Source organism: Lagenorhynchus albirostris, chromosome 20 (genome assembly GCF_949774975.1).
Source record: "Lagenorhynchus albirostris chromosome 20, mLagAlb1.1, whole genome shotgun sequence".
In the NCBI taxonomy this organism is placed as follows: Eukaryota; Metazoa; Chordata; class Mammalia; order Artiodactyla; family Delphinidae; genus Lagenorhynchus; species Lagenorhynchus albirostris.
The window spans coordinates 1,365,701-1,390,117 of NC_083114.1; the positions used below are offsets into that span (position 1 = coordinate 1,365,701).

Sequence of the window (24,417 nt, forward strand, 5' to 3'; positions counted from 1 at the left end):
TGTGATGAGAAGGAGCCCCCAGCAGCGGTCACTGTCACCACTGTCACCTCTGCTCATTCCTGCCCTGGAGCCGTCTCAGGCCAGGATTTTGAGCCTCTGTCCCCGCTGGGCCTCTTTTTCCTCATCCGTAGAATGGGCACAGGGCAGTGTCCTCACTGAGGATGGGGCCAAGACGTGGACTGGTCACGTGAAGCTGTGGCTATTGCCCGTGCCCTGGGGGTGGAGAGGCTAGTGGGGCAGGAGGGGAGGGGACCAGAGCAGGGGGAGGGGCCCGTCCCTCCTAGGATAGACAGGGAGGCCGAGGCCTGGAGGGGCAGGGCCAGGGTCACCCGGGGCTGTGAGCCCCTGACCCACCGTCAGGAGGAGGGGGGAGGAGGAGAGAAGGCAGGCTGACACACCCCGGGGCCACGTGGGGTGGGAGTGGGGTCCAGCCCGAGCTTCCCCGCCCCTCCCCCTTTCCAGGTGCACAAGTTCCTGGACAAGAACCATGACCAGGTGCGCCAGGATGTGCTGGACCTGTTTGTGCGGAGCCGGACACGGGTGAGCGGGCCTCACCTCGCCACCCCAGCCTCCCACAGCCAGAGCACGCAGCCCACCGTTAGGCCCCTCTCCCAGCCCGGTCCTGCCTCTGGCTCACCCCACCCCGTCCCTCCCTGAGCGGTTCTTCCATCCCCACATCTTCTCGGCCTCCACTTTCCCCTCTGTCGAACGGGCACCCTCCCCCTGAGGACATTGCCAGAGTTCACGGCCAGGTCGGTAACAGGCCACCTCGGGGCCAGGCACGGAGTCAGTGCCCGTGTGTTCCCCAGCCACGGGCGGGCCCCTTGGAAGGTACTGAGCACCCTCGCTTGAGAGGTATGCCAGCTGGGAGGACACGGCCTCACAGAGAGGACGGGGGGCCAGCGGGTCACTTTTCTGACCCCTCTGCCTTTTGTTCTTTCCCTGTCTCTCTCGCTCTCTCTCTCTCTCTCTCTCTCTCTCTCTCTCTCTCTCTCTCTCTCGTTTCTGCCTCTGGGTCTCTCCCCATCCCTGTCTCCCGTCTCCCGCGCCTTGACTGCTGACTGGCCCAGGTGGTGGCACACCTCTTCTCCAGCCATGCCCCGCAGGCTGCCCCTCAGCGCCTGGGCAAGAGCAGCTCCGTCACCCGGCTCTACAAGGCACACACGGTGGCCGCTAAGTTCCAGCAGTCGCTCCTGGATCTGGTGGAAAAGATGGAGAGGTGGGCGTGGCAGGGGCGCGGCACCCAGCCTCACCTCTGACCCACCCTGTGACCCTCAGGGGTAAGCACCCTCCTTCTCTGGGGCCTCACACTGCCCTCCTCCCGCCCCTGCCCAGGTGTAACCCCTTGTTCGTCAGGTGCCTGAAGCCCAACCACAAGAAGGTATGTGATGGTTGAGGCCCCTGGGGGAGCCAAGTCCTCTCCCCATGCTGTGTGACCCTGGGTGAGTGGCTTTGCCTCTCTGGCCCTCCATCTGTTGGGCCGGTGTGCAGGCTCCCTATCTGAGCCTTCCCCCAGGAGCCAGGCCTCTTTGAGCCAGATGTGGTGATGGCCCAGCTACGCTATTCGGGGGTGCTGGAGACTGTGCGGATCCGCAAGGAGGGCTTTCCGGTGCGGCTGCCCTTCCAGGCGTTCATCGACAGGTACCTCGGTCAGGGTGGTTCTGAGCTCCAGAGACCCCTTCCCAGCCCACCGTGGCCCTAGGATTACGCAACCCAGGATGAATAGGGCTTGCCACGCAGTGTTGCTCAGATTATGCAGTACACGAGACCAGCACGTGCCACCTGTTATATGGAACATGTATTTACTGTTTTGTATTTTTTCATAGCTTTATTCTGTGTGTGTGGATTTTAAATAGTAGTAATTTTAATAGTTATTTTGACAAGTTTCCAGCAGATGGCGGTAAATCACCTTATTCTACTGAAACAATTTATTACAGTTTTAGGGTTGCTCAGTATTTTTTTTTTTTAATTTTCATAATTTTTGAGTTTACTTTTTTTTTTTTTTTTTTTTTTTTTGCGGTACGCGGGCCTCTCACTGTTGTGGCCTTTCCCGCTGCGGAGTACAGGCTCCGGACGCGCAGGCTCAGCGGCCATGGTTCATGGGCCCACCCGCTCTGCGGCATGTGGGATCTTCCCGGGACCGGGGCACAAACCCGTGTCCCCTGCATCGGCAGGCGGACTCTCAACCACTGCGCCACCAGGGAAGCCCTGAGCTTACTTTTAAGGCCTCTTTTATTCTATTCAATTTTATTTATTTATTTATTTATTTATTTATTTATTTATTTATCTTTGGCTGTGTTGGGTCTTCATTGCTGTGCGTGGGCTTTCTCTAGTTACGGCAAGTGGGGCTACCCTTCATTGCAGAGCACGGACTTCTCATTGTGGTGCGGAGCACGGGCTTCAGGCGCGCGGGCTTCAGTAGTTGTGGTGCATAGACTTAGTTGCTCCGCGGCACGTGGGATCTTTCAGGACCAGGGATCGAACCCATGTCCCCTGTATTGGCAGGTGGATTCTTAACCACTGCGCCACCTCAGCAGAGTCTTGAGGACAGAAAGCCTTTTTCTGGTTAGAAGACACTATGAGTAGAGGCACTGCTGGGACTCGGGCTTCCGGGAGACGGGGGCTGACCGGGTGGGTCCCATAGACCCACGCTGGGTTTGGGCCCTGCAGGTACCGCTGTCTAGTGTCCCTCCAGCGCAACCTGCCAGCCAGTGGGGACATGTGTGTGTCCGTGCTGAGCCGCCTGTGCACGGTCACGCCAAACATGTACCGCGTCGGCGTCAGCAAGGTGAGTCCTACCGGCACTCAGCCCCTGGGTGCCCCACGGCTGGAGCCTGTGGGCTCAGAAACACTCAGGCTGCAGCCTACTGTCCCAGAGGCCATCCAGCCGAGCTGGTAAATGGATCCTTATCCTACCTCCGGACTTTTCCCGGCCGTCCCCACTGCCTAATTCACCAGCCCGCCTTCCCCCGCCTCTCCAGACCCAGCACATCCTACAGCCTACTCCAGGGCTGCCTTGTCTGTCTGCCTCCATGGGCTTCTGGGGAGGGAGGGGCCTCCAGGCAGTCACATGGCCTTCCCCTGCCTCAGTCCTTGCCTCCTGCCCTCAGCTGTTCCTGAAGGAGCACCTGCACCAGCTGCTGGAGGGCATGCGGGAGCACGTCCTGAACCGGGCAGCCCTCACGCTGCAGCGCTGCCTCCGCGGCTTCTTCATTCAGCGGCGTTTCCGCTCCCTGCGCCGCAAGATCATCTTGCTGCAGAGCCGGGCCCGTGGCTACCTGGCCAGGTGTGGCCCAGAGAGGGCAGGACTCCCTGGAGTCCAACGGCCAGGCTCTGGGAAGGCCGAGCCTGAACTTGGGTAGTGAGCTCCCTGTTCCTGGAGGCATGCAAGCTGAGAGTAGGGCCTCTGCAGGAAGGGTGATCAGACTCTCTGTGTCTCTGCTTTTGGATGTCCTTCCCTCCCACCCCCTGGTCCTTGTGACTGGTGGGTGGGAATCCCTCCAGCCAAGAGGACCCCCCCCTCCCCGGCATGTCCCATATCCTGGGACTACAACCTGATTGGAGGTACATGGTCCAGACGGTTTAATCCAGGTCCTGCCACTCAGGTTGTCGTGTGACCTTGGCCAGGTCACTGCCCGTCTCCGAGATTGTTTCCCTTTGTGCAGAGGGCCCCGGAGTGAAGTGTGGGCACTGATACCCAAGCAAGGCGGGTGTGGGCATCTCTGCCCCTTGGTCACTCATGACCCCTGCCCCGAAACCCCCCTACCCAGACCCTTCTTTCCTCCGCACCCCCAGGCAGCGGTATCAGCAGATGAGGAGGCGTCTGGTGAAGTTCCGGGCCCTGGTGCACACGTGTACAAGCCACCAGCGTCACCTCAAGGTGCTGCAGGCCTGCCCCTCGCCCTCCTCCCAGGAGCCGGGCCTGCCCCGTCGGGCTCCGGGGGTGGGGGTGGGGCAGCAGGAACGGGAGGAAGCACTTGGCCCCCAGGCGGAGACTTGGCCGGGGCGGGCTTGGGTTCGAATCCCGCTGGGCCCTCTGTAGCCGCGATCTCCCCACCCACCCCTTGGGGATGTGCAGGGAGTTGAAAGAGAGGCTGCATGGGAAGGGTGTGGCTAGTGCGGGGCTCACAGCAGGGGCCCCAGTGACCGGGCCTGATTAGAATCTGGCGACCTGAACAGCACCGGCTCTGGTGGTGCTCTCGCCTTCGTGCCAGCCTCAGCTTATCGTTGTATAACCCACCGCCAGACAGACAGACATAACCCCAAAGCCCCGAGGAGCTGCGCCTTTACTGGAGGTTCTGTGGGCGCCGGGGAGGGGCCCTGTCACACGTCTCTCCGGTACTTCCCAGAAATCCTGTGCGTCTCTCCTTCCCAAAGTGTCACTCTGTGCCTTCTGCCTGTGTCTCTCGCTGTCTTTTCCCACACCCCGTTTCTCTGGCCGCGCCTCTGCCCCCCGTCTGTGAGGTGGGCCTGGGGCCGTCGCCTCTGCCCGCCGCTGCCCACCCTGACCATCTGCTCTCCTGCAGCCGAGGGCGGAGTGGAGGCTCTGGGTGGCGGAGGTGCGGCTACGGGGGCAGGAGGTGGGTGCGGGGTCCGGGTGGCCGCAGGGGACAGGAAGGGAGGCCGGCAGGTGGGGGAGCAGCAGGCCTGTTTCCTCACCCTGTGCCGTCCCCCCAGGAGCTGAGCAAACGACAGGTGGTGGCTGTGGGGCACCTGGAGGTCCCGGGGGAGCTGGCTGGGCTCTTGCGAGCAGTGGCAGGTACATCGGCGCCAGGCGGTGTGGTGGGAGCGGGTGCGCGAGGGGACCAGGCCCCTCATGGCCTCCTCTGTCCACAGGCCTCAGGCCGGGCCAGATGCCCCGGGTGGCCCCCGTGCGGACTCCCCGGCTTCAGGCTGAGCCCCGGGTCACGCTGCCCCTGGACATCAACAACTACCCCATGGCCAAGTTTGTCCGGTGCCACTTCAAGGTAAGGGCTGGCAGGGGCCCAGTTAGAACTGGCACTGTCCTCAGCCTGGGGCTGGCTCCTGGCCACCCGCGGTGGGATCAGGGATGAGCCTTTCAGTGGCTGGGTCTGTGTCATGAGGAGGCCGGGGTCTCCAGGGGCGCTGGAGAGCGGTGGAGGGCCCTCGGGGGCTCGGGAGGTGGCTGTTTGGAAACATTTCAGAAATGTAGCGAGCGGTGGATCCATAGCGCGTCGTCCCTGCTCCTCATTTCCTGCCCCGAGGGGGCCTCGTGGGGGCTCTGTCACCGAGATGCTGGTGTCTGCCCCTCTGCAAGCCGGTTACCCGTCTGCACACTGGGGACCTGCGTTTCCCAGGCTGGTGTGCCCCAGACGCGTCCGTCTGTCCCAGCTCTGTGCCCACGTGCCTGCCCTGTGCCCCCAGGAACCTGCCTTCGGGATGCTGGCAGCGCCCCTGCGGACGCCCCTCACACGGCTGCCGGCGGAGCATCATGCAGAGGCCGTGGGCATCTTCAAGCTGGTACGGGTCTGCCTAGACCACCTTCGAATTCATAGCCGCTGTCCCCGAGGCCAGACGGCGAGGCCCCTCGCCCTGCCCTCCTGGACCCTCTACTAGCCCAAGCCATGAGCCTGGGAGGGATGTGGTCGGATATGCATGTTAGAAAGTACCTTCTGGGGCATGGAACGTGCAGGAGGTGAGGGGCCTCCTGGAGGCCGGGGGTGCGGGGAGGGGCTGGGGCTATAGAAGGTTCGTGAGCAGGAGAATCTTGATTTTTCCCAAAGGCTGGGTCACCTGGCCCAGGGTATGGCTATTACACTGTAACATGCGGGACTTTCATATGGGCAGGGGGACATGGGAATGACACGAGAGGGATGTGGGGTGGGGGTGGGGACCTGGCGGGAACAGCCCTCCGAGAAGCCCAGGAGAGTCTGTTTGTGGCCAGATCCTGCGTTTCATGGGCGACCCCCAGCTGCACGGAGCCCAGGACCATGTCTTCGGGAACTACATCGTGCAGAAAGGGCTGGCGGTGCCCGAGCTGCGGGATGAGATCCTGGCGCAGCTGGCCAACCAGGTGTGGCGGAACCCCAGTGCCCACAACGCTGAGCGGGGCTGGCTCCTGCTGGCCGCCTGCCTCAGCGGCTTTGCGCCTTCCCCGCGCCTCGACAAGTACCTGCTCAAGTGAGTGGAGCTGGGGGGCCCGGGGCGGACGCCAGGTCAGGCTGGGCCAGGAGGGAGGCTCGGTCCTTGGAAGCTCAGGCTTGGGGGCTGGCCCGGGGCTTCACTGCAGAGGGCAGAAGTTAGGTGAGGCGGGATACAGGGCTTCTGGAACTCGGAGGTAGCCAGCCCAGGGTGCGGGGAATTTGGAAGAGAGGCGCTGACCTCTCACATCTTGGGGGGCGGGGTGTAGCGGTATGGCTAGGAGTATAGACTCCGACAGTCTGTGTTCAAATCCCAGCTCAGCCGCGTATGACCTGTGTGACCTTGGGCAAGTTACTTAATCTCTCTGAGCCTGTTTCCTCTCCTATAAAACGGGGCTGATGAGAGTACCTCCGTAGTAGGCTGTGTGAGGATTAAATGTGCAAACACGTGTGAAGTGCTTAGAACAGACCCAGGCCCACGGTAAGTGTAGCCTGCTGTGTGCGTGTAGCCGTTGTCAGCATCCTGGTCTTGATGAGCTGATGGTGATGTTGCTGTCACTGTGCTGGGTGATATGAATGATTTGCAAGGGAAGGAGCTCAAGCAGGCCCTGGGCAGCATCGTAGTTCTGACACTTAGTTGCTGTGTGACCGGGGCCAAGTCACTGCCCGTCTCTGAGCCTCTTTCCTTATCTGGAAATTGGGGATGGTAACAGGACCCACCTCACAGGGTAACTGTGAACTACAGAGCGTGCAGAGCTCCCCAGAGCCGTGTGCAGTAGGGGCAGCTCCTTTGGCCGGCCCTGGGAATCTGTGCCGGGGGCAGGGCCACTACCTGCCTTCTGGGCTTCCCGTGGGCACGGCTCTAGCTTCCCTGTGGCAGCCACTGTCTGCCTGCTCCTCTGGTGCTCCTGGCCAGGCTGCCAGCGGTGGGGAGGGGGCAGGGAGCCCGGCACAAGGAGTGCCCGCCACTGCCAGGGATCAGGCTGGTTGGTCCTGGGTCAGGTTGAACCCTCACGGCCGTCTCTGAACTTGGAAGCAGGCTCAGAGAGGGCCGATGACCGCCCGGGGTGGCCTGGTGAGGGAACAGAGGGAGTGCCCAGAGGCCAGGTCTTTGCCCACACCCCCTGCAGCCCCGACCCTGGCAGTGACATTTTGCTCCAACGAGCTTAGGTGGGCCAACCTGGAACCGCTTTGGCCGTCCTTGGACCTCTGGCCTGGACGCTTTCCGCTTAGCCCAGGAACTCCGGGCTGCCCGAGATCATTTGTAGACCACTCTCAGAGCTCTGGGCCGGCCTGGGCCCCCTGACTAGCCTCGGGGCCTTCCCCCACTGCCGGCCAGCCTCAGGTCCCTCCTCACCCTCGCGCCAACTCCTACCCATCAGGTTTGTGTCTGACTATGGGCGGAATGGCTTCCAGGCTGTGTGTCAACATCGCCTCATGCAGGCCATGGGCCAGGCTCAACAGCAGGGCTCTGGCGCTGCCCGCACCTTCCCTCTGACCCAGCTCGAGTGGAAAGCAACCCAGGAGAAGGCCGGAATGGCGCTGGACGTGGGCTGCTTCAACGGTGAGCTGCCCTCTCCCTGCCCCACGGAGGGGCAGCCGGAGTCAGCAGGCGCCAGTAGCATGGGCTTAGGAGGCGCTGGGGAGGGGCCTGCGGGATGTAGCCCTGGAGAGAGGTCAGTGTGTGTGGGCACATGGCGGCTGGACCTGGAAGCGGGGAGGGGAGCCAGGGCCGTGAGATGCAAATTCAGGGTCCAGGACGAGAGCACGGGAGCCGCAGGACTGGCCCGCAGACGCTCCGGGCTGAGCCCTGCACCCGCTGCCGCCCAGGTGACCAGTTCTCCTGCCCGGTGCACTCCTGGAGTACGGGGGAAGAGGTGGCTGGAGACATTCTGAGGCACAGGTGGGCTCCTGGAATGCCCCACCCAGTGCACCCCTGTGCACCTCGGAAGGAGGAAGGGAGGGACGAGAGGCCAGGACCCCAGCCCCGGAGGGTCCACTCCGGCCATGAGTGGTGTCTGGCTCCCATCCCAGGGTCTCCCCCGGTGGTACCTCTCGGTCTGTCCCTTACTCCCAGCCCTTCGCGTGCTGTCTCCAGGGGACTGACCGACGGCTGGCGGGGCTGGACGGTGGCTAGGAAGAAGGGGGTCCAGTGGGCAGAGCTGGCCGGCCACGACTACGTGTTGGACCTGGTGTCGGACCTCGAGCTACTCAGGGAGTTCCCGCGACAGAAAGCCTACTTCATCGTGGGTGCAGAGGGGCCCACGGCTGGCAGGGGAGGTCCCAGGTAGAGATGGCCTCTCCTAGCACAAGGCTCCCCCTCCTGGATGCTGGCGGTGGGGGACTGCGTTCTGAACTTAAGCTTCGAGGTCCTCACTGAGGTGGGGCTCGCCAAAGGGCCCTGCCTTAAAAGGGAGAGAGTCAGCCAGTTCCGGGGCACAGGAGAGAACGGGGGTTCTGGGAGGGCTCTGGGTCTCTGGGGGGTCAGCTGCTGTGTGTTCTCCATCCCCACAGGGTGTTTGGAAACAGCTGGGACTCGGACGAGGACGCGCCCGCTAGGCCCCAGCCCCTGGGGCACGTGCCCGTCGTGGCCAACTCCGATGGGTACTGCAGCCACAATGAGGACGGTACAAATGGGGAGATTGAGGCCCAGAGAGGGACAGCGACCCACCAAGGTCGACCAGCAGTGGCCGCTGTCTCTGGTGGGGGGGGGAGCCTGGGAGCCGGGAGTGGTCATCAGCAGGAGAAAAGGACTTGACTTTTGTGTCCCCCAACCCCGCCAGACTCGGACAGCCTTGGGGAGCCCGCTGTGGCCCACAAAGGACTGGACTGCTACCTGGATAGCCTCTTCGACCCCGTGCTGTCCTACGGGGACGCGGTAGGGACGCAGCAGGGCGTTTACAGACCCCAGCACGGCGTGTGCACACAGGAGCCGCTCTCAGCCAGGGTCTGGGGTGGCGTGTCCTCTCTGGATCTCTGCTGGGGGTCAAGCAAAGGATGAGGGTGTCCTTACAGCTAGAGGTGCTCGGAAGGACCCACAGCTGGGGGTCCCGGACACACTGGGAGCGGGCCCCCGGGCACCCTTGCTCACTCTGGGAACTCCCAGGAGCCCCTCCAAGGCATAACGTGAAGCCCTGAGCAGGGCGCAGCCCCTTTGAGCCTCAGTTTGCTCCCCTGTGGAAGGGGTGGGTTGGGGCTCGCAAGGTTGCCGGAGGCCTGACCGGGGTGCCGTGTGGGCAGAGGGCGGGCACACAGCAGATGCTGGCCGGTGGGAGGCCCCCAGGACACAGGCGGTGGCGGTGTCAGGTGCCTGTTGCCTTGGAAGCTGGGGAGTACGGCACTGGGGCAGTCACTTGAGCCACCTGCCCCCGCTCCCAGGACCTGGAGAAGCCAACAGCCATTGCCTACCGCATGAAAGGGGGAGGCCAGCCTGGTGGAGATGGCAGTAGCGGCAGCAAAGGCGGCCCCCGGAGACCTCCAGAGCCAAGGCCAAAGCTAAGTCAGTGGCTGCCCACGGTCGGTTCCAGGGTCGGGCAGGGTGGAGCCCCTCGGTTCTCAGGGCTGCTTTGGCCCTAGAACAGAGGCAGCCTCGGCCGTGGGGAGAGGTTGAGCCGGCGGAGGAGGGGCAGGCACGGTAGGGAATCCCCCCCATCTCCCAAGCCTCTGGATCCACGTCCCCTGACACGGCCCCCCTGCAGTTCCAGGCCTGGACGCCTCCACGTTGGCCCTGCAGCAGGCCTTCATCCGCAAGCAGGCTGTGCTGCTGGTGAGTGCCGGGCTTGGGGGCTGCGGGGGGCGGAGCCTGGGCCTGCCCGCTCACCACCGCTACTCTCCCCAGGCCCGGGAGATGACCCTGCAGGCCATGGCACTCCAGCAGCAGCCCCTGAGTCCCAGCCCAAGGCCATCGCCCCCAGAGGTGAGTCTGGTTCCCCAGGTGAGTGCTGTGGTGCCCTGGGGCATCGCTGAGCCTCTCTGAGCCAGGAGCCCCCTCAACCCCTCTTGGGCAGACGTGGGGTCCCTGAGAGCAGACTGATGTGTCCCGGGAAGTCCACCCCACACCCTGCTCTCCACAGAAACCCATAGCGCCAGAGGCCCGGCCGAAGTTCGTAGGCACCGGACTCCCGGCCAAGCCCGTGCTCTTGCGCTGCGCTCCAAAGCCTGTGGCCCCCGCTCCTCTGGTCAAGGCCCCGAGGCCCCCCACCAAGCCCGTGGCCGTCCCCATTCTAGCTCAGGACCGGGCGCCTCCAGAATCCAGTGAGTGTCCTCTCCCGGCCGGGGGGCCTCCCACTTCCCAGGGCGGGGCTGGGAGGGCACTCTCACCTGTGCCCCCGTGCCCCTGCCGCAGCTTCGCCCAGCCTAGAGCTGGTCCGGTCCTCGACCCTCAACTCGGAGCACTTCCCGCAGCCCACGCAGCAGATCAAGGACATCGTCAGGCAACACCAGCAGCCGCCCCGGGGAGGCCGGCCCGAAGCCTTCAGGTCAGCCTGGCCTCCCCAGCCCTCCAGCCATCCGGACGGCGGCCTCCCCACGGGCCTGCACAGCCACCACCCATGTGCCCATCTGCTGGGTTCGCAGCCCCCCCGCCCAGCAACTTTTAGGGAGTGAGTGTGTTCACACAGGTGGTCCAGATGAGCCACCCGGGCAGAGGGAGGCCAGGACCGCTCTCTAGGGTGTGCTGTGTGTCCCCACACCCGTCTCTGGTCCTCTCTGGGTTCTCGTTTATAGTGATGGGGGTAGAGGAAAAAGTTCCCTATTGTAGAGTTATGTGGCTGGGAAGAGGAGACTCAGTGTCCCACCCACCAGGAAGGACGGCGGGAGGGTGTTCGTGAAGCGGCCGGACCCCCACGAGGAGGCCCTGATGATCCTGAGGGCGCAGATGAGCCATGCAGCGGCAGCACCTGGCACCCAGGTGAGGGGCAGGGTCTGGCTGGGCCCAGGTGGAACAAAGGACAAAGTGGGGCCTCTGGGGGAGCCTCAGAAACCAGCTGGCCCCTATAAGCTGTGGCCTTGCTGCTCCCCCCTGAGCGCTGTCTTTGGGGCAGGGACAGGTCCCCAGAGAGGCCGTAGCCCTGGTGAAGCCAGTGACCAGCACACCAAGGCCATCCGTGGGGCCCACTCCAGGTGAGGGCCAGGAGGGAGGGAGGGAGGGGCCCGAGGGCAGGTGTCCAAGTGTGAACACAGGTGAGACTTGGTCTGCGTGACGGTGGCACGTGTGTCCGTGTCCCTGGGCCCGTGTGGACCCACAGTGTGGACGTTTGTGTAATTGCATCAACACTTAACACTGATTTCAGTCCCAGCCCACTCTGACTTCACTATATCCTCACTAAGACCCTTCAACACAGTACCATTTGTGCCTCTAGATGTTACAGGTGGGGAGACAGGCCCAGAGAGGTTAAGTGACTTGCCCACGATCACACAGCTCAACAGTATCCGATCAGGGATAGAAACCCAGGCCTCCTGGCTGGAGCCCTAACCTCTGCATCTCCTGCCTCACGGCAGCCGCAGCCCTCTTAACAGAGATCAGTCGGTTCACGTCACGCCTGTCAACAGCGCTCCAGTGGCTCCTGGGATAAACTCCTCGCTGTGGCCCGCGTGGCGCAGCATGGCCTGCCCGCCGTCCCAATCCCGTCTCCTCCCGCTCCCCCTCACACACCCTGTTCCCCACTGTTTCTGGCACATGCCGAGCTCACTCCTGCCTCAGGGCCTTCGTCCTTGCTGTCCCCTCCGCCTAGAATGCTCCTCCCGGAAGATCTCTGCGTGCTCAGCACCTCCTCAACGTTCAGGTCTCAAGTGTCTGAGCGCTCTGCCCGACCGCCCAGACCGAACGCCCCTCCCAGACCAGCCCCCAGACTTTCCTAAGTCACTGGTTTTATTTCCACCCCAGCTACCGGCACTGAGAGCTCTGTCCTTCCGAACTGTCTGTTCCGCCCACACCTGCCGGGGCCTGGCCTCCAGGCAGCGGCCTGTCTCTCCTGCTCCCAGGCCCCCGGCCCCTGGCTGGGCCTGCGGGCGCCGGGTCTCCATGTGCGGGGAGGAGGGCTGGGCTGTGTGAGTGTGCACGTGTGCCCGCGTGATCAGGTGTGTGTACGCCACGGGCCGGGAGGCCTCTCTGCCCCAGCCCACTTCCACCCCTGCAGTGCTGGCCTCACGGTCCCTGGAGCCGGCCGAGGACCCTGTGCAGACGCGGCTGCACCGCCTCCTCAGCCCCGATTTCTACGGCTACCAGCATGCCCCCTGGAAGATCTTCCTGCGCAAAGAGGTGTTGGAGCCCGGCTGGGGCTGGATGGGGGCAGAGGGGCCCGAGGCGGGCGGGAGACCGGGTCAGGGCGGAGCTGAGCCAGGGTCAGGGTCAGAGCACGGCTGGTGCAGAGCGAGTGGGGCTGCAGCGGGGGAGGGGCCTCCAGAAGGTCCTCACGGAAACCCTGCCCCCACAGGTGTTCTACCCCAAGGACAGCTACAGCCACCCTGTGCAGCTGGACCTGCTGTTCCGCCAGGTGAGGGCCTCTCCTCCCTAAATGCCCCGTGTACTCAGCAGGGCAGGGGGTGCGTAGCCTAGCCGTCTGCAAATCCTCCTCCTTGGATTTGGGGTCCTCGACCACAGCGAGGAGGGGAAGCTGTTCTGCCGAGGCCCCCACTGTAGACAGGGTCGAAGAGCCCACAGTCCCACCTAACCAGACTCACAGCAGGTCTGAGCTGCACGGGGCCTGGTGTCCAACCCCAGCCCCACCATACAGATGAGGAAACTAGGGCTTGGGGAGGGTGGAGGTGAGGAGAAGGGAGAGCATCCTCGGGAGTGGGATCTGATTTACACAGATGACCCCACTGTTGCGTAAAGGCACCCCTGCCACATTCCCAGTCGTCCTAAAACGGTCCAGCGTGGGCTCCCGGGCGGGGGAGTCCCACGGGCCGCCGGTGTCACACTCATCCCACAGATCCTGCACGACACGTTCTCCGAGGCCTGCCTGCGCATCTCTGCGGAGGAGAGGCTCCAGATGAAAGCCCTGTTTGGTACCGTGGGGGCCAGGGGGAGGGAAGGATGTCGATGGGGCAGCCAGCTAGACACCCCACCCCCGCCAACCCTCCCCGCTCTGCTCTTGGCCTCTCCCACGGCCCGGCCGCAGGTCTGGGTTGGGCTCTGCCTGACCGGCTGTGGCCTTGGCTGTCCCTGTCTGTCTGTGGACATCAGTTTCCCAGTATGGACACTGGGAACACAACAGACTGACACCTCCTTGCTGAGGGTCAGCCTCCCCCCATGCCACGTGGGTCAGTCCTGACCCGACCTGTGTCCCTTAGCCCAGAACCAGCTGGACACGCAAAGGCCCTTGGTGACGGAGAGTGTGAAGCGGGCCGTGGTCAGCATTGCACGCGACAGCTGGGAGGTCTATTTCTCCCGCCTCTTCCCTGCCACGGTGCGAGCCCCCTGCCTGCCCCCTGCCCGCCCAGGGGCTCCAGGGATGAGGCCGGAAGAGCCTCACGTGCCACTCGTCCCCACCCCAGGGCAGCGTAGGCACCGGCGTGCAGATCCTAGCTGTGTCCCACACGGGCATCAAACTCCTGCGCATGGTCAAGGGCAGCCACGAGGCCGGTGGGCCGCTTCGGGTCCTGCGCACGTACAGGTGACTGGCGGATGGGTGGGAATGGGGCTGGCCGGACGCTGGACGTGGGCCGGCACCAGCGCTTCCTCACCGGCTGGCTTCACGGCCGTTGACTGAGTGCAGTCGGCCCTCCATATCCGCAGGCTCCACATCCACAGATCCGACCAACCGCGGATGGAAAATATTCAGAAAAAAAATTTCAGAAAGTTCCAAAAAAGCAAAGCTTGAATTTGCCACTCACCAGCAGCTATTCACATAACGTCTACATTGCTTTTATGACTATCTACACAGCATTTCCATTGAATTAGGTGTTAGGAGTAATCTGAAAAGAAAAAAAATAATCTGGAGGTGGTTTAAAGTATACGGGATGTGCATCGGTTACTTGCAAGTATCAGGCCATTTTATAGGAGGGACTTGAGCATCCGTGGGCTTTGGCGCCCTCGAAGGGCCCTGGACCCAGTCCCCCTCGGATACCGAGGGGCGACTGTACCTACGATATGCACGGCTCCGTGCCAAAGCCCTTCAATCAGGGAAACAGGCTCATAGAGAGGTGTTGCCTGTCTCGGGTCCCACAGCCAAGAAGTGGGGAGCTGGGAACCACGACCCCATCCCCATCTCCGGCCACGCTGCAGCCTGGCCCTCACAGAGCTCGCCGTGCCGCGGGGGCGACCATGTGAACAGCCAGATGCAGACGCAGCTCGGAAGGGAAAGGGTGCTTCGGCGGCGTGAGACCTTGCTGAGTCCTCGGACTCCTCCCTCCTAGCAGCCCACTTATCCTTTATACCAGAGCACGGGTGTGGTGGGGGGGAGCCTCACTCACCAGTTAGGTGCCGGCTCCTTGCTTCAGGAGCTGGAGTTTGCTCAAGGACTGAAAGAGATAGACTTGTGTGGGCAAAATCTGGGAGGTTGGATCACGAGGCAAAAAAATAAAAGGCACAACTTGGGGAGGGCTGGAAGGTTGTGGGTTCACAGGGTGTGGGCAACACAACAGAGCTGCGGACAGGAGGGGAGGGGAGGCCGGCAGGCGCAGAAGGAGCAGGACGGTGGGTGGAGGGCATCCCTCTAGCTGCGGGGTCCTGCCCTCATGCCACCTTCCCATCCTCCAGCTTTGCAGATATCCTGTTTGTGACCATCCCCTCCCAGAACATGCTGGAGTTCAACTTGGCCAGCGAGAAGGTCATTCTCTTCTCAGCCCGAGCTCACCAGGTCAAGACCCTGGTGGACGACTTCATCCTGGAACTGAAGAAGGTCAGGGCCCTCCTACAGATGCCCCCAGCAGGGCTGAGGGCCCAGAACGGGGCTCATGCCTGGGAAGCATGGATGCGTGTGTGCGGCAGCAACTGTGTCCATAGGCTCTTGCACGGGCTGTGCCTTCCAGCCGGGATGCCCGTTCCCCTCTGCCCGCTCCTTCAAAGTCCTTTACTACCGCCTCTGGGCTCCATGGCAGCTGCAGTGCTCATCCTCCTGCAAGGACTGCATTGCTCGCCGCTGCCCACTGCGGCGGGAGCATCCGCCCCCATGCTCCCTCCAGACCAGGCAGCCCCCAGGCCCGGCACCTGGCCTCAGTGGGGAGGCTTCGGGAGGGGTGGAGGGGGTGAGGCCTGGGCCAGTGCTTTGACGTCCTGTGTGAGGGGCAGGGGAGTGGCCCCTGGCCTCCGGGAGAAGGGGGATGGGACTGCAGCCCTCACCCAGCCCCTGGCTGACCCAGGACTCGGACTACGTGGTCGCTGTGAGGAACTTCCTGCCTGAGGACCCAGCGCTGCTGGCCTTCCACAAGGGTGACATCATCCACCTGCAGCCCCTGGAGCCACCTCGGATGGGTCAGCGCCACGGGGAGGGGTGGGCAAGGCGGGGGAGGCGGGGGCGGGGAGGGCGCTTCCCAGCGGGTGCTGACACAGGTCCGGCCCTCAGGCTACAGTGCTGGCTGTGTGGTCGGCAAGAAGGTCGTGTACCTGGAGGAGCTGCGGCGTCGAAGTCCTGACTTCGGTAGGTACCCCGGGGCCCCCGTTCAGCTGCCAGACCTAGACACCCCAAACAGCGGAGGCACGATTCTGGGTTCCGGGGTCCCAAAGGGTCTGGCCTGGCTGCAGCTCCTAAGGCGGCCATGCAGCCCAGGCCTCTGCCCACATATCTGGCTAACAGGTCTCCGTGGACATTAGCGTTTCCATGCGTGTGGCCCGAGGGTCCACAAGCGCTGTGTTGTGCTCTCTGCAGCTCCCGCTGAGGGAATGCCTTCCCTTCCCAGAGCTGTGTCCTCCTCTGTGAATGGCCCCGTGACACACCTCCCGCACAAGCTCTGTATCCCTGGGCCCCCCTGCTCCCCAGATGACACCCTCCCGCTGCTCAGAGCCCTTCCCGCCCCCTAGGTTGGCGATTTGGGACCATCCATGGGCGTGTGGGCCGCTTCCCTTCCGAGCTGGTGCAGCCTGCAGCTGCCCCCGACTTTCTGCAGCTGCCTGCAGAGCCGGGCCGGGGCCGCGCTGCCGCCGTGGCCGCTGCCGTGGCCTCCACTGCCGCGGCCCGGGAGGTGGGCCGCAGGAGGGAGGTGAGAGCTGCCTGGGGCTGGGCCGAAGGGCGGACACAGCAAGGGGGTCCGCCTGACTGTGGAGGGGGAGGGGAGGGGCTCAGCCAAGAGCAGGCCACCCTGGGGCCCGGCAGCCTGCTTGAGCCAGCAGTGAGCCAGCCAGACGTATGGCCTGTTGGGATGTGACCAGAGATGGCTGGAGGCGTGGCCAGTGGGGTCGGGTGGGCGGGGGTCAGTGGAAGGGTTGTGACCAGGCCAATGGGGCAGGACCAGCCTGGGCCGGCCAGCAGGCGAAGTCCACCTGGGCTGGGGCGGGGCCAGGTGAGGGGGGCAGGTCCAGTCCTGTGGCACAGAGCTTGCCAGGGTGGAGAGAGAAAGCAATGAGGGGTAAGGGTCAGCCGGACCAGGCCACTGGGGAGGCAGTGGGCCCACATGAGAGGGTGTGGGCACAGTCAGCCGGGGGTGGCATTGGGCCCGCTCTGACTGGGCGGGGTGCGGCGGCTGGCCCTCTTGCAGGGTCCCCCAGTCAGGGCTGGCTCCGCGGACCGCGGGGAGGACGGCCTGGCTCTCCCACCGTACACGATGCTCGAGTTTGCCCAGAAGTATTTCCGAGACCCTCAGAGGAGACCCCAGTGAGTGGTGGCCCCACGCCGCATCCCCACCCCGGGGAGGGTCTCTCTGGGGCTTCTTGCAGCCGCCCAAGCGGGAGGCCCCAGTTCTGGGGGGGGGATGAGAAACCCTGAGGTGTGAGGCCCGCCTGCAGCCTCCACTTCGGGAGCCTTGCTGCCCGGTGGGCTGACGCTGAGTCAAGCACACTCCAGGTGGGAAGGGGGTGTAGCCAAAGCTTGGAGACAAGACTGGTCAGTAGGGTCCGCTTCCTGTTGCAGGGACGGCCTCAGGCCGAAATCCAAGGAGGGTCGGGAATCCAGAACCTTGGAGGACATGCTTTGCTTCACCAAGGTGTCTAGCCCCAGGCCCCCTCTGTAAAATGGTGGTACAAGAGCCCCCTCCCAGGCCTGTGGGCCAAACATTCTTGTCCCCAATGGGACCCAAGCACTCAGCACCCCGAGGGCCCGCGTTCCTCCCAGGGGCAGTGTCTTCCCTAGTGGCGTCCCGGCTGCCTTTTGGTGGTGTGGACCCTCCTGTTGTAAGAGGAGGCACCACGTGGCCCTCCCCTCCTCCCCCTCCTGACCCAGTCCTCCCATCACAGACCCCGCCCCCATGACAGCCCTTCCCATCAAGACCCCGCCCCCTCCCGACCCAGCCCCTCCCATCAAGACCCTGGCCCCTGGTCACCCAGCCCCTCTCCCCACAGACCCCGCCCCCTCCTGATTCAGCCCCTCCCACCAAGACCCTGCCTCCTGGTGACCCAGCCCCTCTCCCCACAGACCCCGCTCCAGGACTCCCTCATTGAGCTCAGCGACAGCAGCCTCAACAAGATGGCCACAGACATGTTTCTAGGTGTGGGGGTGGGACTGCGGCCAGGGCTCTGGGCCAGGTGGGACCCCGCACTGTGACCCCTGCTCACCACCACCCCTTCCCTCAACTCAGATGTGGGGCCCCTGCAGAGAGGAGGAGCCTCCCCCTCCTCCTCTGGCCACAGCCTCCCGGGGAGGCGTCCAACCCCAGGGTCCCCAAGGGGGGCAGGCAGCCCCAGAGAGACCCTCCCCAGAGTGGGGATGCGGCGTGGGGCCACCAATCAATGGGGTCTCCACCCTGGTCTGGTGGCCCGAGTGGGACAGGTGTTTCCTCCAGCTGTGATGCGGTTCATGGGGGACGCCTCGCTGAAGGGTCAGAGTGAACTGGACGTGCTTTGCACCCTCCTGAAGGTCAGTCCCGCTGACTGCTGGTGCTCCCTTGCCTGACCCGTGGCTCAGTTTCCCCATTTATCAACAGAGTAGCAGGACTTTGGGGAGGGAAGCTCTCATGTGGCCCAAAGAGGAATGCATCCCACTGGTGGGGAGGGGTCTGGGGAAGGGGCACCAGGCCCATCTCCAAGTGCCCACCCTGTTCCTGTGTGCTGGGCGTGTGACCTGTGACCTGGCCCGCCCTCCTACAGCTGTGCAGGGACCATGAGGTCTTGCGGGACGAGTGTTACTGCCAAGTTGTGAAGCAGATCACAGACAACACCAGCACCAAGCAGTGAGTGTCTTCCCCTCCCCCAGCGCATCCATGCTCCAGGAGGGGCCAGGTCAGCCTCCGGAGTCTCTCCCCCTGTCTCTCCCTCACTTCATAGACAGAGCGTGCTTGGTCTGGGACAAGCCCTTTCTTGTCTCTGAGCTTCAGTTTCCTTATCTGGAAAATGTGGTGATAATGTGTGAGTCCAGGTTTTTGGTTGCAAGTGACAGAAACCCAATTAAATCTAGTTTAAGCAAAAGAGGGTTCAGGTAACTGAAAAGTCTGACGTAGGACCTCAGGCACAGCTGGACCCAAGTGTCATCAGGAAGCAGTCCTTCTCTGTAGCTTGGCCCTGCTTCCCTCTGTGTTCATATCATTCCCGAGCAACATATCCCATACACTGGAGAGAAACATTTCCCAGCTCAGCAATCCCAGGGAAAGCAAGACTGACCCAATATTTGCAGCAAAAATTCCCAAATGCAGTCTTATTGGTCCCATGCCCATCCCTGAGCCAACCACAACGGCTGGACGATACAGAGCTCTGATTGGCTAGACCTGGGTCATGTGCCCGTCCCCAGACCAATCACCATAGCCAGAGGGAGGCTGAACTCTAACTGGCCAGACCTGGCTCCCACACCCATCCCTAAACCAGTCGCCGTGGCGGGGAGGGGGGGGCTGCGGTGTTCTAGTTGGCCAGTCCTGGCTCTGATACCCATCTCCAAACCACAGGGACCGGGGAGGGGTGGGTGGTTTCCCAAAGGAAGCCCAAGTGCTGTCCCTAGACGCCGGAGGTCCCCACAATGAAACCCTCACACCAGGGCAGCACAAAGGTGAGCTTCCGTGTCCCGCACACCACCAGCACACAGTGGGGACCCAAAGCGTGTGCCACCCTCCCGTCCACTTGCTCGCATCCCCCAGGAATTTCAGAGCCACTCAGCACGTCCTCCTGCCCCTCCCTCCCAGCCTTACCTGCCACCAGCTCTGCACAGGGTCCCCCGGCCCTCCCGTCACCCAGAGAGATGCCCCCAGGGAAGGCTTGTCTTTTGGCCGGGGGTCGGGGGCGGGGGGGGCGGGGCTCGTCCTCTGCCTTCCCTACCTCCCACCTGGATTCTCAATAGAACACAGCTTCTGCACGGCTCTGGGCCCGCCGGCCCCGCTCTCACTGGGCAGGGAGGAGGAGCCTCCTCAGAAGATGAGCCGCCTGAGAGTTGGAGAGACTCCTGGCGTGGCACCGTAGCGCAGCGGCCGCCTGCAACGTAGCCCCATGTGTGTCCTTGCAGGGACAGCTGCCAGCGAGGCTGGAGGCTGCTGTACATCGTGGCTGCCTACCGCAGCTGCTCCGAAGTCCTCCAGCCACACCTCGTTCGCTTCCTCCAGGACGTGGGCCGGACCCCAGGCCTGCCCTTCCAGGGTGAGGGGCCAGCGGGCGGGGAGTCAGGGCCAAGGGCTTGTCTGCGTGAGGACCGGCCGGGCAGCTGGCCGAAGGGCCTGGCCCTTCACAGGTGCCCGGGCAATGTTTACTAACATCAGCCCATCCCCAAACGTTTGTGGAGGTCCCGCAGGGGCAGATGCGATGGGTTGTCTGATCTAACGGGGGGGGGGGGGGGGGCGGGGGGACGATGGCGTATCAGGGAAGGCTTCCCAGAGGAAGTGTTGCTCTGGGTCGTGAGCACATGGGAGGGATTTCTAGGTAGGCTGAGTAGCAGGGGTGAAGGCCCGGAGAGGAGGATGTGTGGCATGTGGGAGTGGAGGCAGAGGAGGCGGCAGGGCCCTGTTTCTCTGGTCTTTGGGAATCAACAGGGGTCTTGAGAGGGTTCAGGCAGGGGCGCCAAGGCTGGTGGCAGGGTCTTGGCCTTTTCCCCTTGGATTTTGGAGGAAAGGGGCCACTCCTCAGCCTCAGCCCCAGCCTAGCTTCCAGAGCAACCCCTGGGTCCCCCTAAGAGAGAGGCCGGGGCCCCTGTGGTTACCACGGCGGCCATGAAGGAGACGGGGACCTCACTCTCTTTGTTTCTGAAGACTACTCTTTGACTCAGGCAGCAGACTTCCCTGGACTCAGAGGTGAAGAGACTCAGCTCCAGGGAAGGTGGCAGAGTGTGCCCAGCCCTCTTGACCCCTCCCCAGAGCAGGGCGAGGGCACTGCTTAGCCCAGAGAGATGGGGAAACAGATGGTGGGGGCTTCTGCACTGGGATGCTGCACGCAGCTGCGTCATCTTAGCCACACACGGCCTGCGGGGGACAAGCCCCGAGTCACCAGCTGTCTGCGGGGCTCATGGATAAGCAAGGCGTGCGGGCCCCCACTGCGTGGGATGGGGTTCAGATCCAGCTCTTACACTCTGGCTCTTGACCTTGGGTAAATCACTGCCCTCTGAACTGTCTCCTCAGCCGCTGAAGGGAGAGCAGACACACGGCCCCACCCTTCTACCTGCCCCCCGCCTGGACTCAGGGCTGGGGCCAGAGGAGCCCCTTTCTCCCCTGCCCACCCTGGGCTAGGCCCTGACTCCCGTTTCTGCAGGGATCGCCAAGGCCTGTGAGCAGAACCTGCAGAGAACGCTGCGCTTCGGTGGCCGTCTGGAGCTCCCCAGCAGCATGGAGCTTCGGGCCATGTTGGTGAGCACTGGGGCATTGGGGTGAGTGAGACGGCCCGGCCCAGAGACCCCGTCCCGCGCACTCGCCGGCCCTGCCCGGTCCCTGTCGGGGACCCCCACGGAGGGGACAGCAGCTGGCCCAGAGCCCTGGCCCGGCCTTTCCCACTCCCCAATCTCCTCGCCCCAGGCCGGCCGCAGTTCCAAGAGGCAGCTCTTTCTTCTCCCCGGAGGCCTCGAGCGCCATCTCAAGATCAAAACGTGCACCGTAAGTGACGGGATGTCTCCGTCGGGCAGGGACCCCCGCCTCCAGGGTGGGCCCCTGAGGGTGCTGAGCCCCCCAGCCTCCCCCACTCGGCAGAGGAGCAGCCTGAGCCTGGCGGAGGTGGGACCTCCAGCTCAGGATCAAACTGCAAATAAGAGACAGGCCAACTCGGAACCCGAGTCTCTCAGACTCCAAAAGCTGTGCCCTTTCCTGCATGCGGACGGCTCCCAGGGACCTCGGGGATCCTCGCCTCTGCGCAGGGGGTCTGGGTGGCCTTGGGGGCAGAGGTCGCCAGGCCAGTGCAGCCTCACGCTTCCCTCGCCGCAGGTGGCCCTGGACGTGGTGGAGGAGATATGTGCTGAGATGGCTCTGACCCGCCCCGAGGCCTTTGATGAGTATGTCATCTTTGTTGTCACCAACCGAGGTGAGTGGCCAGAGGCCAGAGGGTGCGGCATGCTGGGCCCACGCCCACCACCCCCACTGTAAGGCCCAGGTCAGATGCCACTTCCTCCAGGAAGCCCCTAGGCCCAGGTAGAGGGACCTCTCTGCCCCGAGCCCCCGCAGCCCCAGGTCTGCCCCTCTCTGCTCCGTTCTGTGTGAGCTTGCCTGGCCCGTCAGATCGCGAGTTCCTGGAAGACAGGGCTCCCCTGATGCCTCCCTCTGCCCCTCGGGCCACTCAGTGGGCCCTGCCCTCAAGGAGGATGAGACTTGATAGGATGCGACTCCTGGACCCACAAGTGCAAGTACTTTTACCTGTCTCTTAACGCCTTAATAGTGGCCGTAAGGGCCCCCACCCTTGGTCTCACCTGGCCCTTCTCAGTTCAGCCGCACCCCTTCCCCCTGCAGCCCACCTGCTGTAGGCTGTGGCCTTGCTTCCTGCCACCAGCCTGTCAGTTCCATCCACCTCCAACCAGCTCTTCCGCTGCTGCCTCGGCTCCGAACCATGTATCCTCAGCCCTGCTTGCCCGGAGTCCAGCCAAGACACAGGGGGAGGGGAAGGCAGTAACAAAATGATCCCCAAAACTGAATTTATGGAGCAGAGGCTATGTCCCAGGCACTGCTGAGAGCATGTCATCCTATAAACTGCTCTAATCCCCACCACAACCATATGAAATGAGACGGTTATTGTTCCCATTTACAGATGGGAAAACTGAGGCCCAGGGAGACTGTATTAGTCTCCTGTTGCCGCCATAACAAATCAGCACATACTCATTGGGTTAAAACAACACAGGTGTATTATCATATGGTTTGAAGATCAGAAGTCCTGAAACCAGAGTGTCCTCAGGGCTAACTCCTTCTGGAGACTCTGGGAAAGAGTCTCTTTCCCGGCCTTTTCTGCTTCTAGAGGCGCCCACATTCCTTGCCTCACGGCCCCTTCCTTCATCTTCAAAGCCAGCAGTGTAGCATCTTCCAATCTCTCCTTCTTTAAGAACGCTTGAGACTACACTGGGTCCACTTGGGTACCCACGATAATCTCCCCATCTCAAGATCCTTAATCACATTTCAAAGTCCCCTTTGCCATGAAGGTACATATGCACAGGTGGCGGGGAATAGAACGGGGACATCTTTGGGGTCAGGCTGTTATTCAGCCTGCTGCAGAGATTAAAGGACTTATCCAAGGTCACACAGTTGGGATTTGAACCCAGACTGTCTGGCCTCGAGAGTCTGGACTTTATCATCGTGCCACCCCGCCCCCGCTTTGGTAAAATTTTACCGAAGGTGTGGGATGGAAGCAGAAATGTCAGTTCAGGAAATGAAAACTTAAGCCTCTCATACAGGCTGAGACCCACTCAGTGCCAGACCCCACCGTCCTCCCCACCCACCCCAGGAGACCGGCAGGGGGTTCTCCCCTGAAGGTGCTCCGCAGAAAGGCATCCACTGGCCCTCCTGACCTGAGGCCTCGTGTGCCCCTCCTTGTCCCCAGCCCTCCTCTGGAAAGGGGCTAGGCTTTCTCGGAGCACCACGCAGGACACTTCCCTAGACCTAGGCGGGCTGTAGCTTGCGGTTACAACTTGCACAAACACAGGCACCCTGTCCCATAAACGTGCTCTCCTTTACTGAGGATGCTGTGTCCCAGAGCGGGGAGGGGGCTTGCCACTCGTACCCCAGCCAGCTGCCCCCGGCTCCCCACAGGCCAGCACGTGTGCCCGCTCAGCCGCCGCGCCTACATCCTGGACGTTGCCTCAGAGATGGAGCAGGTGGATGGTGGCTACACGCTGTGGTTCCGGCGCGTGCTCTGGGATCAGCCGCTCAAGTTCGAGAATGAGCTCTACGTGACCATGCACTACAACCAGGTCAGCGCGGGCCGCTCTGAGGCTCTGGAACTTTCCGGGCTCCCCCGGGCCTTGGTGTTTGGGCCCCGAGGCGTCTGCTCCCTGCGGGCTCTGCTTTTCTGAGTCTCCGGCGAGGCCGCCCCAATGGCACTGCTTCAGGAGGCCTCTCCGTCCTCCTTCCTCTGGCTCTCCTCCCGCGCTGTGCACTTGGCCTGTCCCTCGCTGAAAGGCTTTGCCTGGCCTTGTCATTTTCGTGGTGCTGCCCCTCCCCTTTGAGACTTGGTCGTCTAAGTCAGGGTCGTGGGGTTAACAAAGCCTGGTTCTTCCTCTTGTGCCGACACTTGCGGATGTGCTTGGACAGAGAGCGCGTGCTTCTCTGGAGCTGGTGCCGCAGCTGCGACCGTTCCGAGTCCAAATCCGGCCACTGGGCTCTTGTGCCTGAGGGTCAGCCAGCGGCAGCCGGAGGACTTGTGGAAATGGGACCCCAGGTTCTGCATGCTGCAGGCGGGTGCCAGTGCTTCCCGGGGTCCTGTGGCTTCCCAGCCACAGCCCTCCCAGCTCACCGTCATGTGTCACTCCTCCCAGAAGCCCAGGGAAGTGACAGGCCACCCTCCCCCGGAAGTGAGTGGGGCTGGAACCACTCAGTGTCTGTGTCTGCGCCTCCCCAGTTGCCTGCCCAGTGCCTGGCCGCCCGCGGACCCTCACCTGCCTCACCCCGTCCCCCGCAGGTGCTGCCCGACTACCTGAAGGGCCTGTTCAGCAGCATACCGGCCGGCCAGCCCGGCGAGCAGCAGCTGCAGCAGGTGTCCAAGCTGGCCGCACTGCAGCACCGAGCCAGGGACCACTTCTACCTGCCCAGCACGTGAGCACCCACCCAGCCCAGCCCGTCCAGCTGGGCCCCCACCTCCGGGCATGACAGGTCACTTCCAGCTGGTAGTAATAGCTCAGAGCAAACGGAG

At 63.1% G+C, this 24,417-nt stretch overlaps 1 protein-coding gene across 1 annotated transcript in view; it reads left to right on the forward strand.

Annotated features, from left to right (window-relative positions):
• Positions 1-24,417, forward strand: part of MYO15A (myosin XVA) — a 50,322-nt gene that overhangs the window by 17,386 nt on the left and 8,519 nt on the right. Inside the window, exons 19-61 of the mRNA XM_060133555.1 lie at positions 463-540; positions 1,071-1,219; positions 1,336-1,381; positions 1,517-1,641; positions 2,671-2,788; positions 3,111-3,286; positions 3,796-3,880; positions 4,678-4,759; positions 4,837-4,967; positions 5,386-5,481; positions 5,906-6,141; positions 7,484-7,665; positions 7,932-8,004; positions 8,200-8,388; positions 8,616-8,776; positions 8,885-8,979; positions 9,480-9,600; positions 9,800-9,867; positions 9,940-10,017; positions 10,175-10,355; positions 10,447-10,579; positions 10,905-11,010; positions 11,150-11,222; positions 12,239-12,360; positions 12,536-12,595; positions 13,034-13,109; positions 13,395-13,510; positions 13,599-13,717; positions 14,803-14,944; positions 15,405-15,516; positions 15,608-15,682; positions 16,063-16,241; positions 16,737-16,852; positions 17,108-17,180; positions 17,609-17,681; positions 17,976-18,049; positions 18,280-18,362; positions 19,619-19,749; positions 20,851-20,945; positions 21,111-21,188; positions 21,513-21,609; positions 23,319-23,479; positions 24,187-24,320. Coding sequence (XP_059989538.1) covers positions 463-540; positions 1,071-1,219; positions 1,336-1,381; positions 1,517-1,641; positions 2,671-2,788; positions 3,111-3,286; positions 3,796-3,880; positions 4,678-4,759; positions 4,837-4,967; positions 5,386-5,481; positions 5,906-6,141; positions 7,484-7,665; positions 7,932-8,004; positions 8,200-8,388; positions 8,616-8,776; positions 8,885-8,979; positions 9,480-9,600; positions 9,800-9,867; positions 9,940-10,017; positions 10,175-10,355; positions 10,447-10,579; positions 10,905-11,010; positions 11,150-11,222; positions 12,239-12,360; positions 12,536-12,595; positions 13,034-13,109; positions 13,395-13,510; positions 13,599-13,717; positions 14,803-14,944; positions 15,405-15,516; positions 15,608-15,682; positions 16,063-16,241; positions 16,737-16,852; positions 17,108-17,180; positions 17,609-17,681; positions 17,976-18,049; positions 18,280-18,362; positions 19,619-19,749; positions 20,851-20,945; positions 21,111-21,188; positions 21,513-21,609; positions 23,319-23,479; positions 24,187-24,320 — 4,898 coding nt within the window. The remainder of the gene's footprint in view (positions 1-462; positions 541-1,070; positions 1,220-1,335; positions 1,382-1,516; positions 1,642-2,670; positions 2,789-3,110; positions 3,287-3,795; positions 3,881-4,677; positions 4,760-4,836; positions 4,968-5,385; positions 5,482-5,905; positions 6,142-7,483; positions 7,666-7,931; positions 8,005-8,199; positions 8,389-8,615; positions 8,777-8,884; positions 8,980-9,479; positions 9,601-9,799; positions 9,868-9,939; positions 10,018-10,174; positions 10,356-10,446; positions 10,580-10,904; positions 11,011-11,149; positions 11,223-12,238; positions 12,361-12,535; positions 12,596-13,033; positions 13,110-13,394; positions 13,511-13,598; positions 13,718-14,802; positions 14,945-15,404; positions 15,517-15,607; positions 15,683-16,062; positions 16,242-16,736; positions 16,853-17,107; positions 17,181-17,608; positions 17,682-17,975; positions 18,050-18,279; positions 18,363-19,618; positions 19,750-20,850; positions 20,946-21,110; positions 21,189-21,512; positions 21,610-23,318; positions 23,480-24,186; positions 24,321-24,417) is intronic.